Genomic DNA, 16,938 nt, shown 5'->3' with positions numbered 1-16,938 from the left:
TGGCAACTATTCTCTGAACTCTGCCTATCATCATCATTACACCCAAGGAAGGAATGACATCCATTGTGGGAACATAAGAACTAAAGCATTGAAATTAGGACCCAATGGAATGGGCATCAGCTGATATAACTAACTACCCAAAAGTATCAAGGATACAAAGGGAACTGCTGCATTCAGGCACAAATTGAAAAGATATCTACAGCGCAATATGCTCTACTCTGTTGACGAACGTCTCAACAATATTCCCGACCAGTCAGTTCATACTTACTTTTAGTTTCAAGCAATGGACAAGGTCTGATTCATGTTGGTGATCACTGATTTTTCTGAATTTGATATTACATGTCCGTGTTACAGCCAATGTTCATGGATTTGTGCCAAACATTATGCAACTATGAGCGCATCATTTCTTTCTCCATGTATCTTAATTGAGCCTGTGTCTTTGATCCTTTTCGACGTGCCTTATATCATGTACATACACCACCCACCTGGTATTTTTGTTTTGCGATCTCTGGGCAAATAAAAAGTTATAATAATAATGATTCTCGCCTTACTTCATGATTACTCTCTCCTGTTTCAGAGACTATTCTATTTTGTTCCCTTTGCAACCAAAAATATGCACTAAACTTACCATAGTATATTTAATCAAGAAACACACTATAAAAATTTAGTTTTAACTGTAAGTTTATCGGCACTAATGAATATTTAGCACCAAAATCAATACAATAAGTGGAGTTTGTACTGCTGGGAAAACTTGAGACCAAATGAAAAGTTTCAATTTTGAAGTGCTTTAATATTATTGAAGCTTAAACACTAAATATCATTAAAGTATGTACACATACGATTAATTCCTATTCACATATCTTCACAGAAGACATAATTACCAATAAAACACACGATAAAAACATCAAATAGTCACAAATTTTCAAGAGACTTCACATTTACTTATAAATGGATGTATAGTACTCCTCTTCCAAGTCATACAGATCTGCTGCCATGTCATCTCGCAAACTCATCAGCTTTTGGTCACATTCCTGTTGCTTTGTCCTAAAAAGTTTTGAGTTCTGAGCAATAGCCTCATTAACTGAGGGAAAATCATTCAATATCAAATACTGTTTGATATCTGAGACGAGTTTCATGAGAGATTCCCCGGCTCTCACCTGAAAATTTGGAAATTGTAAAGATTGAGCATTCCTGAGGAAAGAAATCTAGGACATGTAAATATTTTGAAGAATCAACTGCTTACAATGTTGGCCGCTCGGACATGCATCTCAAAATGGTCCTTCTCACACTGAGTTACCCTGGTTAGCTGTGTGTCAGTGTCTCCCTTGGCTAATTTCACTATTTCTGTAAATAAAGAGAGAGAGTTTTGAATTGATTAGGAATTAGGAGGAAGTTTTACCAATTTTTCTGGGATGAACACCATGCATTAAAATGAGGCAGCGATGGCCCAGGGAGGCATGTGGCAGGACACTGGTCATTCATGCACTACAACAGTTCACTCACGCACTCAAGTATGTGTGTGCATATACATACATAAAAATTCACAAAAACACTTTACATACTTCATTCAATAACCAAATACATCATTATTGTCTGCCAGGAAGTAAATAAATAAGGTGCTTGGGTTCGATTTTGTTAGATCTTCGAATCAAGCGAAGGAATTAATAATGGGTACTTGAAGATGTCAATGCCTTTTCTTTATCTCGTGGTCGGGGGTACTAATATAATTGGGTTTCTCCTACCACTTGTTTAATAACACCTAGCTTCATAAAGGCTTATCAATGTATTCCTCTGATGCATGTGCCCCTTGAAACGTCGGATGTCAGTGTAAGTATTGACCCTGCCCGTATATGCTTAATTCGTTCCCATGCTTTTTATAATTTATTCTAATTTTATTCCAAAGATTGAGCACTGCACGTTTTCTGATAAATCTATACATGCATGATACATGATCAATACATATATAAAAACTATGAATACAGTAATCAACCCAAAGGTCGGTTTGGTAGGTGATGGTAGAGTTCACCCAGTACTAAGCCCGACCGCGAGTGACATTCACACATCAGGGTAGGGAGGCCAGTTCCTTTCCCTGTGCCGGTTATGGTTCCCCACGAAGACCTGGTACCCAAAAAATCACATAGCTTGGTTCAATACATATATATATATATATTATTATTAGGTAATCTACCGGTTAAGGTAGGTTTTTGGATGGACACAATTACCAACTAAATAATTTGTGACCCCTAGCAAAACACAATATCCTACTCTACATCAGGTCCCTCTTCATCTCTGGGTACTTCCTTCCTCCCTTCATCCTGTCCAACATCCCTACCCTGTTCCTTCCCTTTCCTCGTTTGCCTAACATTCTCCCTCAATTACAGTCTTCAAAATCCCTGCCTCTATAGGATTGCTCCCAACAAACCCCTCTCTTCGCCCACCATACCAAGTACTTCCTCATTTGTTTTCTTCTCTGTCCATTTCACCTTCTCCATTCTTCTCCACACCCACATTTCAAAAGCCTCCAATCTACGTCTATCCTCCTGCTTCAATGACCACGTTTCCCACCGTACATAGCTACGCTCCATTTCAAAGTTTTTACGAGTCTTTTCTTAACATCCTTACTCAAAGTCCCTGTCATCAACTCCCTCTTCCTTGTAAAAGCCTCTTTACCTAGCGCAAGTCTTCTCCTTACATCCCTACTACTTTGACCGTGCTGGCCAAAAATACTTCCGAGATACGTAAACTCTTCTACCTGCTCTAGTTTTTGCCCTCCTATTTTAATGTTTAGCTCAGCCTTTTTCTTTCTAGAAAATCGCATAACCTTTGTTTTATTAGTATTGATTCTCATCCCATACCTGTCACACTGAATTTCCAATTCACCAAGCAATGCTTGCAACCCCTTGGCTGACGTACAAACTAAAGCTTGGTCATCGACGAACCTAACTGATTTCACGAATTCCCCGCCCACTTTCATTCCTACCTCCAGTTCTTCCCATGCCTCTTTAATCATTTCGTCTGCATACAGGTTGAACAGCAACGATGATAATGGGTAACCCTGCCTTACACCTCTTGCTAACACTGCCCATCCGGACTCCCCGTTCCCCACCTGTGCAGTCTGAGACATGTACAGGTTGCGTATTAGCCTCCTTTCCCTCCAATCTATTCCTATTTTCTTCAATATATATATATATATAATTTATGTACATACAGGTTCCCACGTTCGAGTGAACCTGGGAGTATTTGCAGACGACAGTGTGCTATAGAGAAATATTGACACGGGTAGATAGCGGGGTACTCTGAGATGTAAACCAGTAATTGCTGTAGTGTAAGGAATTAGAGTTATCTATATATATATACATATATATATATATACATATATCTCTCTAGCACACTGTAGTCTGCAAACACTCTCAGGTTCCCTCGAACGTGGGAACCTGTATGTACATAAAAATAAGTGGGGGGCACCCTTTAAATTGCCTGCCTCCGATCGATAATACGCCGATAACTCTAAGAGGAAACTGCTCTTACCATTTCGGTAACACTTGAGCTTTTTTCTCAAAATGACAATATAAAATGAGGTGAAATCTGCTGGCAGACAGGGGCCATTAGAGAACATAACCTAATCCACTGGTGATTGGTCAGCGCAATGATATTATTCACAAGACGAAATAGAACTTCATAGAATATTTAATGGTAACCGAAGGAATGATTTCACAGTTTAAGCAGAATACCAAGTAATTATATGCTTATCAGCAATAAGTTTTAAGACTACTCCGGTTACGAACAACATAATTCACCTTATCGCATTTAAATTTTATTTTACCGCATTTTTACGATAATTAATTCAGTATTTTAGCGAATTTAATCAACATCCGCTGCGTAATTACCTTCAAAATTCTCTAACATCGACTTCACGTCATCTTTCAGTCTGGTCGTGTAAGATTTAAGGAGGGCCTCCTTACTCTGAGGGAGAGTTCTTTGGTGAGCCATGAATTGCCTATTGAAATCAGTTTATCAAAAAATAGTATGCCTACAGCAAATTTATTACAGTCGTAGATGTAAACAATCGTCGACCTAAGATTTTATGACGTACCTCGGACAACGTTGTTCAGCTGTTTCATCAAACTGTTTCAACTAGCGATCTGCGATGTATCGAATCATTGCCACTAGCGAAAGTATCGATTATCAATTTACTCGATAGGTATTTTAGTCGCTTCATGTCCTTCCGGTAGCCACGTTGTGAGTGGCGCAGAAGTTGGACACGCGTTGTTAATAATCCGTTGGTTATTATAGGCATCTTGAGGGTCGTCAAATACAAAAATGGTCCAGAAAAAGGTAAATAAATTAAATTTTTGATTCCTAATGATATTGGTGGTTCTACCAGTCAGGTGCATTGATACCATAACCTTCGTGTATATCAAGCAACATGTGTGGTCAATTGGCAGCGGAAGCTAATATATAGTTTTTTAGCCCAAGAAGAAGGGGAAGAAGGTAGCAGCAGCACCCCTGGCTGTTAAGAAAACGGAACACAAGAAAATTGTTAATCCACTTTTTGAGAAAAGACCTAGAAATTTTGCTATCGGTACGTATTGGCCATCACGCTTTTGTGGTATAGTTGTGTTAAATGATGACCGTATTTGCTATCTTAAAACTCTTTGACGAAAGTTTCTCTACCACCATGATTTGTATCTGACGCACGCGTTTATAGAGCCTACGATTTGTCTTCATATTTAATCTTAAGGTAATGATGAATTGCAGGTCAGGATATTCAGCCAAAGCGAGATCTTAGTCGTTTCGTGCGATGGCCGAAGTATATCCGTATTCAGAGACAGAAAGCAGTGCTTCAGAAAAGGCTGAAAGTTCCCCCATCCATCAACCAGTTCAGTCAAACACTAGACAAACAAACTGGTAAGAATAATGGAATAGCACTAACGTGGTTTAAGTAGTAAGTTAGTAATTATAACCTGGTATGTAATACGTATTTGATGATGTATTTGCTATCTTAGCAAAGCATGAAGAAAACTTCTCTACCACCAAAGAAATGTTTAACTGATACGTAGCATTCCAGGATTTCATTTAATTTGAAAAATTGACATTTGTTCATTTTCATATGAAGTGTTGCAAAGGAGTTACAATCGTGAATTTGATTAGTCATGCTCTGTGAAATGATCGAATTTGTCAATTATATGATGTAAAAGGATCGAATATATCAGTTTGGTGCATGATAATTGTGGAGAAGTTATTGATACTTCGGTTCATTGATGTCAGCAGATCGGAACCATTGAAATTTTTTTCCTGTGATAAGTTGTTTTGGTGCAGTTATCACTTTGACATGGGAAATGGTTTGCTGTTCGAGCTGATGGAAACCTCAAGGCCTTAAATATCTGAATGGGACTTTAATGAAAAAATCTGAAATTTTTAATGACAGAAGCCATGCTTAAGGGTGGTAAGTCTGCGGTTAAACGCGGGAGTGAAAAAATCACGAAATCGTGAAACCGGCAGAAGCGGTTTTATATGATATTATTAATTCCGAAGGGTATTGGGGGAAAGTCGTTAATTTGAATTTAATGAAAGGAAACAGATTTTTGAGACGGATGAGAGTTGATAAATAGAAGCAGATGGAACGGTTAATCTTTCATGTGTGCTTGACCAGAATCATCTCAAGTTTTGTAGTGATACGGTTTCTGCCCCCTGTTCCCAAATTTGATGGTGCCATTCTGTGGGGATTTTTATTTTCAGTTAATATTTCTTCTGGTGTTCCCTTTTTTCCTTACATATATGTGCAGTGTAGAGTAAGAATTTGTCGAAGGAGCTCTCGTGAGAAGGGAAAATGATGACAGGGATTTCAAGTAAGGATGTTGAGGAAAGGCTGTTCTAAACTTATATATGGAGCATGATGTTGAAGGGCTGTGTGCCCTTAACAGTAGGACGAAGGCTGGAAAGGGTGAAATATACAGAGAGGAAACCGAACAAGTTCTGGGCATGGTGTGGGAGGAGAGGGGATTGTTGGGAAAAATTGAAAGAAGGCTGGAAAGATGGATTTGGAGCTTTCTGATTGGCAATGGGATGTTGAAGACTGTGATAAAGATGAGAACAATGACTAATCCAGACAGTAGTGGAAACCTGTAGCTTTCGATGGATGTATTTCTGCCAGGTGTTAAAGAATTAAATTTCACAACGGCGTGTATAGGGAGATTCATGCAGTTAATTAAGGACAACCACATTGTAGTACGTAATAAATGGCTACTTACTGCTGCACTACCTCTGAGTACCTACTTTTGTTGAGAACACCACATTAAATAAATGCAATATAATAATAGGATTTGTTTTCTGCTGAAAATATTTTATCTTAAAGTGGATATGGTATATTCCTGATTAATAATTGACTTGTCCTGTGCATCTGTCGTGCACTGTCAATGCTGTGGTGCATGGCTGCTGGACAAATAAGCATGTGTTATTATTAATAACGTAAAAGCATTTAAACCTCAACCTGCTTTAGTGAAATTCATCCCCGAATACCTAGTCCTGTCTGGGCCAGAGTGACTTCATAGGCAGTGTTGTTGACCTTGCATCAATAGTAGTTCACCAAGTTTTATTTCATGAATGCTAGTATTATGAATAACAGGGTTGACATTCATTTCAATGCTTAAAGAAGTAAAAAAATTAAGTGAAAGACTCAGATTGAGGTAATCTCCACTGTTAGTGGAGAGTTTTATTTTAGCGTTTGGTGACATTTTTAATTCAATTTTATTAGTTCTTAATCCATCCATAAATGTCTATGCTAAAGAAAAATTGCTGAAATACTTCAGGATGAAATTTTAACATGGTGTGTTGTATTTGATCAGGATAATGAGGTAGCCAAAATACTGGGTTAAAGCTTGGATAAGGTGATTCTAATCATGAAATTTTGAAATTAGAAGCCATTATGACCTATTTATTCAATTGCTAAGCTGGTAGGATAAAATGTTACTTAAATGCCAATCCAAATTAAAGAATTTAAGCTAAATATATCAATTTGATTGCAAATACATTGGTAATTTATTGTGTTAGGTAAATTGAATTAATTAAATCTCTTTTGGGCATCAAATGGAATTACTTCTTTAAGTGTTGCTAAGTAAACACTTGATGAGGTCTTCTTGCAGAGTTGGTATCGTCACACCTTAGTAGTCAATAAATTCTATCATTCAAAGGTTTTATATTTATATCGGTACTAATTGTAAGATTACAGTCCTCCCTCCCCTCTTGTTGATTTTATATTTTGATGATGAACTTGAGCACTGAGCACGATAGGACCAGTGAAGATTTACCACTCAATAGAGAGAGAGGGAAATTTGGAAGGACCATTTTAAAAGTATTATTGTCCTGAACTAGGAGTACCACTCATTAGGGTGACATAAATTCATATGTTTTTGCCTTGATTTTCTTAGCCTCATAAATATTGATTGACACTTCCTTGTGTAAGACTTAGTGACTTGCCAACTCAGAATTGGCCAGTACATCATATGCCTTATTTTTGACCAAGAGGTAGGCATCTGATGATTCTGAAATTTTTCTCCCAACATTTTGATTAAGGTATTGCATTCCTCCACTAAAAGATTTGTCTTGTATTCTTTTTATGCCATTCAATTGCCTCCTGAAAACAAACAAGTTTCCTTTGAACTCCCTGCATGGTGGAAATACTATTGAGAGCACAGAAGTTTTGTTTTTTTATTCTGTATTTCGCTTTCTTTTATCAATCCTTTCAGTTTTGAAATGCATCAGGAACAGAATTGTTATCGTCTGTATCCATTTGAATTTTTTTTTAGGCATCGTATACATTGTGGGATGTATCTGGGCCACCTTTCTTAGAGATGGAAGCAAAGGGAAATTGTGATGATTAGATTTAAGGTTTACTCACCAGTTATTAAGTCCTGGTCATGCAATTCAGATTATATTAATTAATATTCATCCAGTAACATTTGAGAGGTTAACAACAAAACTTAAAATAGAAAGACGTTAAACTTAAAGTAATATTTGAGTGGTATTTGCACATTGGCCGTTAGATCCATGTATACCATTATCTTGTCACTTACCAAGGTGCCACTTCTACACCTGAAATTATTTTTCTGTCTGCCAAAATCCTGGATTCCCTCTTGTTTGCCAGAAAATCTGGCAAACTCTCTAGTCTGAAATTGATATTTGTGATGTAAAAGACATCTGGTATAGAATGCTGTCACTTTTCCCAAAATGGTAGACTAAGTCAAGCATCCTGCAGAAAATCGTTAACTGATAGGTTAGGCAAAGCTCCATTTGTTAACAGGGTGGCAACTGGCTCTGGAATTTGTTTCTTCAAAAATTCCTGAGAAATGTTGATAGTAGCTACATTATGCAACAAAATGGAAATTGGTATGAGAGAATGTGGTATGAGAATCCGTAATTCTTGATGAAAAAATGTTCTTGCTTTTGTTGCGGTGATGGTCAACCAAAAATATTCTGATGCCCAACATGTTGGGGAAAGGAAGAAAAGTTTTATTGGGGTCAAGTTGGGTAATGGAATCCAGAAAGTTGGTCTCACTGGAGAAAAATAATAATTTCAAAATCAAGAATCGGTGCAATGTTCAGGGTGAAGTGACATAACCGCCTGTTTTGGAGCCCAAAATGCTTTCAAAAAAGAAAGTTACGTTGCCGCATCCTGTATTTGTTTTATTTACATTTGAAGTAACTCTGTTGATTTTTTCATCTAAATAATATTAGATCTCCATATGGGGGCACCAAAAATTCATGTATAATATATTTTCCTAAATTATGATAACTTTGCCTCCAGTAGATTGCTGTAATTGGCTGTAATTTTATTGTATTCTAAAATTTAGATAAAATGGATATCCGAACTGCATTATTACATTGAAATATGATCAAATTATTAACTTCATGCAATACCTCTGACTGACTTAACTAGTTAGTTTATATTCTGGAGTTAATTTGTGAGCACCAAATAAGATATTTGATTTTAAATTTATTAAAATAGCAAAGGTGAAAATGTTTTTGCCCTTGCTGAAATATGTTGTTTCTGTTCCCTAATTTATTATCTGCTGATTCAGGTCTCTAGCTTGTGCTTTGGAATAGGGTTTCTATTAGCTCATGAATGGTACTGCAAACAGCAGTGTAAGCTGAAGTGATTTGCAATGTTAGAGAGCAGTTGTTGGACCTGTAGAACTAAGAATGGAAAATAAATAGGTTCTGATTTGCCCAACAATTCAGGAACCCATGTAAAATATGTAATGGTTTTATAAGATTGCCATGCGGCTTATTTAAAAAAAATTAGATAAATTGATATGGAATCATCCTAATAATTTCTCCAAGAATATTGCCAAAATTGCATGAAAATGGCATTCCTATCCAATCTTTGGCATAGAAAAAAAACCCTCTGAAGGTCTTCTCTAAAATTTGAAGAAAGTTCTGACTTGCACCTTGATCTAAAATACCTTCAATGATGATTGTATGAATGCCATAGATATTTAACATGACTCTATTAAAATGGTAAAACATTTCAATGCGGGGAACGCATGCAAAACACTGCTCTGAGCTGTGCCTGTATGCATTGTGTGTGGTTGAATAGGGTAACTTAACTCTGTGGGAGACTGTCTTCGGATTTGAGTGCGCCAAAGGAAAGTTTGTTAGTATTTTAAGTTTAGGATTAGCCTCACCACAATATACAAAGTTAGTAAGGTAATGTTCTGTGACTGGGCCCACGTTTTGTTTCAGCCAAACAACTTTTCCGTATCCTGGAGAAGTATCGTCCTGAAACGGCTATTGTGAAAAAGGCTCGCCTCCGTGCCAAGGCAGAGGAAAGGATAGCGGCAGAGAAGAAGAAGGGGCCCGCCCCTCCTGTAGCCCCCACGAAACGGCCAAACACTGTGCGCATGGGAACCAACACAGTGGTGAAACTTGTGGAGCAGAAGAAGGCTCAGGTGGTGGTGATAGCGCATGATGTGGATCCCATCGAGGTGAGCATTCGCTGGAAAGACGTATTTTATATCTAGAGTACTGCTTGTTGCTAGCAATTTAGAGTTAATGTCACAATACCATGAATCAGGTGAACAACTGTAGTACTAAACATTATTTGAAATGATGTTAATACCCACTTAATAGATCAGAATTCACAAGTTAGGTGCCCTTTTTAGTTGCTGAAGTAATTATTTTCCTCTGATGGGTCAACTGACGTGCTGTAAATTTCCCCCCTCTTATGACGATTAGCTTGTCTCTTTTAACCTTCTCGGAAACTTCAGGGCCTTTGCTTTGTTTGCATTGATTCTCATCCCATAACTATCCACTGATTTTATGATGCAATCAGCAATGACTCTCATCCCTTTGTTGGCTGGCACTTAAAAGCTTGATCATTGTTATGAATTCGTCTCTGGCTCCACGTCTCCAGTTTTTCCTTTGCCTCTTTAACCATTCCTTCGACATAAAATTAATAGCTCGTGCTTGTGTCCTTGCCTTATCCCTTTTCCTAATAAAGCACACAATTACATTCTGATAAGTGTTCTATGTTCATATTTATCAGTGTCCTCTTTTACTGAAATGTTATCACTCTTCTCGGACTCCAACGGACCATCCGCTAAGTAATCATTAGCCCTCTTCTCTGTCCTCTTATTGATGACCCTTAGTACTACTAATGCTGCATGCAAACTCAAGCATGTTCTCTAGTCATCTTATTTTGGGTGGTTTTCCCATGTTAGGGATAGCAACTAACACTGATCTGAGGAATCTTTCGGGCAGATTTCATCACAATTGCAGTAAATAAGTCCATAAAAACTCGTTCCTTCCACCTTTCCTTAGACCCATGTATAGTTTTGTGGCTTTCTTTTCTATCCCCACCATCTTATTTGATTTCGGTATGTCTGTTTTGTCTTATTGAATAGGTGAAATTTGTTAGGACTAAATTTTGTGTAAATGAGTCTTCGCTGCCCTTAACCATTTTTTTTAAGTCCTTAAAAAGTTATGCCTAAAGTTTTCTCAGAAGTTAGTGTTAATCAAATGTTGTTTAAACTCTAGGACCTATAGACATTTAGTACACTTTCCATGAGAAGGTGACAAGATTTTAATCAGTAGCAAGTATAACGTGCAGAGGGGTCACAGTTTTTTTACATCCCAAAATTGTTAAACAAGCTCATAAAATAAAGATAACATTTCAATTCTCAAATATTTGAGACACTCGTATAAATCAGCCCAGTATTAATGAATTCCTGGTATTATTTAGAAAAAATTCTCAATTGAATGTCACCGGCTGTTTTCACTCTCATGATAACTTGACTCTAAAATACTTATAATTTCATTCAGAACTCCCGTGTACAACATCTTGCAAGCTATGTTTACTCTGATTCATTGGCTGATACAGTAAAATTGAGGGTGAAACAAGGCACCTAGTCTCAACATCCCCGCAGTGCAATTGCCGTTGTCAGGATTGGGGGGTCGGCATTATTCATAATGAGGCATACCAAAGTATGTACTCGCTCTGGAATGCCCAGAACCTAGTGACCCAGAACCCCGAACTAAGTGTTTCACACCTTTGGGAACAAATTGATTGTCGAACCATCTGGTAAGCCAAACATTTTCGGAATGCATACTTGGTGCAGATTACAGTGATCATTATTTTCTTTGGTTGTCTGGGTTGTGCAAATAATCCAACTACACCCTTCCACTTCTGGCTACCATCTGCATTAGCACACACAGGTATAGAGGGGCACTTTCCTCACTGACTTTTCGTCCAGGAACCTTAGATCTTTTGTTAAGATGTTTTCTAGCCAAGCCCACCAGGGCAATCCTGCTTCATCTGCATTATACAATTTGTTTATCATATTCAGCTACCAGTGCATACAATTTTATCCTAAATGGTTCAACTGTCACTATCATAACCTTATCTTCACCAGGTGCATCGTTAATTAAAAAATTCTCATTAACTACCATAACCAACCATTACTTGCAATGGAATTCATGACATTTCATTTTTGGCAAGTTTTTGTGGTGGATCTTGAATTTGTCACAAATTTTCTTACCCCACTTGATAACAGTTGTCAATAGTAACGAAGGGTGTCTTCTTCTGGCCTTTTATTTTTTGTCACCTACCTTAGTACTCTCTGATGCTTCTGGTGATATTCTGGGCTTCAGTATCAAAATTGTTTGCTAATATATTGATTTATCCTTATTTTGTTTTCAAGTCAGATACGCTCTAGTACTGGTTATTTATAATTAATGGTACTTGTGGAAAAATTAATTGTTGAAATATGGTTTTCTGTCAAGTCCAGAGAAACTTGCAAGTAAATCATTTTTGGCAAGAAATTACAAAATGGCCATTTTTGACCCATTAGAAAGCACCTGCACTACATAGCTGGACTCTTTTCTAGAATAGGCGAGGATCTAGATCAAACCTTTCACTGCTGTGAAAATACCTTTGAAAACACTTTCCTGTGGTGTGCTATCCCACTTAGAAATTTTATTAAAATTATATCAGTCGAAATAAATCAGTAAAAATTTACTATTAAATAAACTGAATCTAGATTATTTTCATAATTTCCATATTTCTTAAGGTTATTTTGTTATTTCGGGATCAATAAAGGCACGAAGACACAAATCTTCTGCTTTTGCCACACGTGAGGAGCACATTTCTGGGGAGTGAGCTGCAGCGAAAGGGTTAAACTGGCTATTGTGCGTTTACCCTCCTGCAAAATGAAACAGTTTGCCTCTTAATCGCCAACAAGACATGAAACGTTAGGTATTAAGGCATCGTTGCATAAATTATGCACCTATAAGTTTTGCTACCCAATTGTGACTTGTCATGGAAGGACCTGGTTGGGAAGTTTCTTATTTGGTATGTATAGAAGTCAAGGAATATTCAAACACTCGCTGGCAAGAGTCCGCTGTATTTACTTTCTTGCATTGATGTAATGCGAGTATGTATTTTTCATTTGAAAGCCCTAGGGGAAATGTTAGGTACTTTGATGACTAGATTATTGGGTTAGTTACTTTTGGTGCTATCTATGGAAACCATACTTTTGCTTGTTAACGTGCATCACTTCCTAAGTGTTTGTTAAGTTATGATTACCTACTATTTATATTATTGGTTTGTATAATAGCATTTTGGTGAAATGGCAGGGAAATACGGGACTTTTTAGTTGGGAGGTAATTTTCACTTGCGTCAGACAGGCAGTTCTTAGTAGTTGGACCATGTTTTTTTCTCCATCTACTTCATTCCAGCCCATTCCTTTGGTTTATGCATGACCCCTGGCAATAGTTTCTCACTTGGCAGTGGATGAAGCTGGTTGCATGGGAATTGACTTGGTTTAGTTTGAGAGATGCGTTGCTCATGTTACAATATCGTTAACTGATTAATTCAGTGGAGATGAAACTGGAATATTTGTTAGCTTGTTGTTCTTGTAATAAGTGTTATGTACAATGATGCTTGAATTTCTTCACCTGATATCGCTCATCATGTGATCAAAGGATGAAAGTGACTTCTGAGTATAATCCTACGAATAAATTTTGTTGGCAGTGTCACGTTTCCTGATGTGTATAATATTTATAAATCGGAAATTCTTTGCAGCTTGTCCTTTTCCTGCCAGCTCTGTGCAGGAAGATGGGTGTGCCCTACTGCATTGTGAAGGGCAAGGCACGACTGGGGCGATTGGTACGAAGGAAGACTTGCACGTGTGTTGCATTGACCCAGGTCAGTTAAGACTGCTAATGTGCTTGCTTGCATGGAGTTGCTTTGTAGCCAAGTGCCAAAATATAACCTATTTTTTTGATTTGGAAACTTTGGCCCAACTTCAAATTTTGGACGAGTACTTTAAGATATTAATTCTTGAACGAATTACACTGATATGTGACAGTGGGAGTCATATTAGGTTCTATTTAAGAACAAAAATACAATGAATGTGCTTTTAGTGCAGGGACAAAATAATTATCTTTTTTGTTAGCATGCTTAAATTTATTGGCTTTGATTAATAAACATGTCTTTAAAAGTGCAATATATTCGGTCCTCTCTCTGAAAAGTGTTTAAGCCATTCATGAAAAGTTCTCAAGCCATTCATGAAAAGTTTTCATTTCATGAACGTAATGAGCCACCTTGAGGGTAACACGTAAGTCAAGTAATGGAACGAGCCATTTGCTTGAGGTTGTTCATCCATCATCATTCAGTCTTTAATCCATAAATTTGATTCATAAAGACATGATTTCAAAAATATGCTTTCTCTTCGGTGCAATTGGAGATTCTAAAATTTTACTCATTGGAACGAATGCATCATTGAATTTTAAAGACATAGCAATTGCAATGCAAGTTTCATCAACGTAGCCATGGGGAATTCATTCAATCTAACTTCTTAATATTGTTTAGAATGCAATTTCTATTTAATGTTGTAGACTATTTAGGATTAGGAATACATTTTCATGAAAGTAAGTTTTTAATGATTTATTAATTAAATATATTCTGGGGGAAACACCACAGTTATCAAACTTCAACATGCCTGTTTTAACTGTATTGAATTAATAGTGATGATATTTATGAAATTATTCATTTTTGTATTGTCACAATAAGCAAGTTTGTTTGCTAACATTTTGGAGATAAAAGCAGGGTTGGCAGTTCCACTAGATTTGCACTAATACAATATTTATAAATTCTGACCATATTTGTGTTATATTTCATTAATCAAATTGGTGATGCAGTTAGCGTACATACATACATACTACGAGGGTCATCCGGAAAGTAGTACCCGTTCGTGAAATAAAGACACAAAAGTAAATATTAACAAACATAAAAAATTTTATTTGAAAGAGGATACTTTAAACTACTTCTCAACATAATCTCCAAGCAAATTAAGGCATTTGTCATAACGTGTGACAAGTTTCTGTATTCCTGCTGCATAGTCCTTCGCCGCCAGCTCATTGAGATACGCGAGGGACCCATCTTGCACAAATTTTTGCATAATGCAGATGGTGTTTAACAATTTCATGAACAATTGTTCGAGAAACATTGGGAAAATGCTCACAGATGTCATCAATTGTGACGCGCCGATCGTTCCTCACGAATTCGTCAACTGAGCTCACCAGTTGGTCTGTAATGACAGACGGTCTCTCCGAACGCTCATCGTCGTGTGTGTTCCCCCTCCCCATGTTGAAGTTGCGACACCACCGCCGAACAGACGACTCGTCCATTACATTGTCTCCATACACCTCCTTTAATTGGCGATGAATATCACATGGGCGAACGTTTCTTGCATTGAGGAATTTAATCACTGCCCTCACTTCACAACTGGCGGCGTTCTCAATTTTTTTAAACATTGTAAACAATCACAGAAACAACACAGGCAATGCTAGCGTCACGCAACTTGGCTCAGAGAAGGCAGACAAGCCACTGAAGCTATCTGACCTCGTCCAGCGGCTACTCGCGTCGTCAGCACTTCATGCGGCACGAACGGGTACTACTTTCCGGATGACCCTCGTAGTAATTCTCCCTTAAGTGTCACTATATTGTATGCAAGTATGGTAGAATTGGCATTTTGGTTGAAATAATAGTCTTTTATCATCTCTCTTCGAACCCATTCAGAATTGGTTGTTTTCAATTACCAATATTGAAAAGAACTTACCCATTCAGAATTGGTTGTTTTCAATTACCAATATTGAAAAGAACTTAAAGGTATGAAAGTGGGTCGGGGTAGGCCAGGGGGTAGAGCGTTTGGACTACCGAGCGGAGGGCCTGGGTTCGATTCCTGAGCAAGCCTCTCTGGGCTTCTGCAGCTCCACCTAAGCTCTGTAATTATATTGGTCCCAGAAATTCCTGAGAAACTACAACGGGCACAGGGAAAGGAACTGACCCCCCCCACCCCCCTTTACCCTGCTAATGTGTGGATTTGACAAAATGCCGTAAATAGGGCTTATATTAATGGGTGAACTCAGTTCATCACCTGCTAAACTGTCCCTAGGGTTAATTAGTGTTATGGTTTTTGTTGTTATGAAGGAGTGTTTTTCAAAATACCATACAATAGGCAATAGTTTGAACGATACCAAAGGTCCTTGCCACACAATAGGCAACTATTTCATATTGTTTGTTGAAGCTGACATGGTTTCTTGTCTATAAAATGTGAAGGCATGCTTTTCCATTTTTCGTTTATACTATCTTGTCAGGCAGACATTTTAAATCAGTGTATCAATGTGTGTATTATGTATTTCCGTGCAATGATGTAAAAAACAGAGCCAATCCAATGAAGGCTGTGATATGAACATATAATCTTACTGAGCGTTAAATTATATGGAATAATATTCTTCGCGATCTAGTTAATGTTTTTGACTCAGTGGTGTGCTTTGTGTCCCAGGTGGATGCGGGAGACCGAGCATCCCTAGCAAAGGTGGTTGAGGCCATCAAGACCAACTACAATGACCGTTATGAGGAGATAAAGAGGCACTGGGGAGGTGGTCTCCTTGGTTCAAAATCTGCCGCCAGAATCAGCAAGTTGGAGAAGGCCAAGGCTAAGGAGTTGGCCCAGAAAGCAGGCTAACATCCTTGTCCATTTTTTGTCCTACTCGATGTTAATAAAAGAAAACTGCAGTGGTATTTTGCCTTTCATTCATAGGCCATGTGGTATTATAGGCCTTACACTGAGTGCGGTGCAAAAATCCAGACAAATTAAACAATTTTTCCAAAAAATTTTGTTTACAAAAATGAAAATGTTTACAAATCCTTATGTACTATATTATCAAATATATTTCATGCGTCCCCCACTTGCTAAAATGATGACCTCCGTTCTCAGTCTGAAACGTTCTCGGGCCCGTTTTAATGTGGACCTGTCCATATTGGTGGAAATCATTTTAATAATGGCTCTCAATGACCAAACATTTCCATGGTAACCCTTTCAATCACACTCCACGCACAGCAGGCCAACGGAGGTAAATCTGCGCTGTTGGAAGGCC

General features: G+C 37.7%; 2 protein-coding genes across 2 annotated transcripts; one reads left to right on the top strand and one right to left on the bottom strand.

Moving 5' to 3' along the window:
• Positions 1 to 790: 790 nt before the first annotated feature.
• On the bottom strand, positions 791 to 4,103 carry MED22 (Mediator complex subunit 22). Its single transcript, XM_071584301.1, has 3 exons — positions 3,888 to 4,103; positions 1,244 to 1,344; positions 791 to 1,157 (listed from the first exon to the last, which is right to left on the bottom strand). Exons 1-3 carry the CDS (start codon positions 3,988 to 3,990, stop codon positions 939 to 941), a joined length of 423 nt encoding a protein of 140 aa, XP_071440402.1. The 5' UTR covers positions 3,991 to 4,103; the 3' UTR covers positions 791 to 938.
• A 104-nt stretch (positions 4,104 to 4,207) lies between these two features.
• On the top strand, positions 4,208 to 16,582 carry RpL7A (ribosomal protein L7A). Its single transcript, XM_071595148.1, has 6 exons — positions 4,208 to 4,335; positions 4,471 to 4,582; positions 4,759 to 4,908; positions 9,742 to 9,983; positions 13,580 to 13,702; positions 16,344 to 16,582. The coding sequence occupies exons 1-6, from the start codon at positions 4,321 to 4,323 to the stop codon at positions 16,524 to 16,526; spliced, it is 825 nt and encodes a 274-aa protein (XP_071451249.1). The 5' UTR covers positions 4,208 to 4,320; the 3' UTR covers positions 16,527 to 16,582.
• Positions 16,583 to 16,938: the final 356 nt, after the last annotated feature.

The sequence above is a fragment of the Hetaerina americana genome, unplaced genomic scaffold, assembly GCF_022747635.1.
Source record: "Hetaerina americana unplaced genomic scaffold, ioHetAmer1.1.p SCAF_1, whole genome shotgun sequence".
Classification (NCBI taxonomy): domain Eukaryota; kingdom Metazoa; phylum Arthropoda; class Insecta; order Odonata; family Calopterygidae; genus Hetaerina; species Hetaerina americana.
Note: the sequence above shows the minus strand (reverse complement) of the source record. Positions and strands in the feature narration are given on the sequence as shown.

Excerpts from the sequence above, each read along its gene's own strand:
- RpL7A (XM_071595148.1), top strand. Across the intron at positions 9,984-13,579 it reads ATGATGTGGATCCCATCGAG|CTTGTCCTTTTCCTGCCAGC; the intron begins GTGAGCATTCGC and ends AATTCTTTGCAG. Across the intron at positions 13,703-16,343 it reads CGTGTGTTGCATTGACCCAG|GTGGATGCGGGAGACCGAGC; the intron begins GTCAGTTAAGAC and ends TTTGTGTCCCAG.
- MED22 (XM_071584301.1), bottom strand. The coding sequence starts at position 3,990 with ATGGCTCACCAAAGAACTCTCCCTCAGAGTAAGGAGGCCCTCCTTAAA. Across the intron at positions 1,345-3,887 it reads GATGTTAGAGAATTTTGAAG|AAATAGTGAAATTAGCCAAG; the intron begins GTAATTACGCAG and ends CTTTATTTACAG. Across the intron at positions 1,158-1,243 it reads ATGTCCGAGCGGCCAACATT|GTGAGAGCCGGGGAATCTCT; the intron begins GTAAGCAGTTGA and ends CCAAATTTTCAG.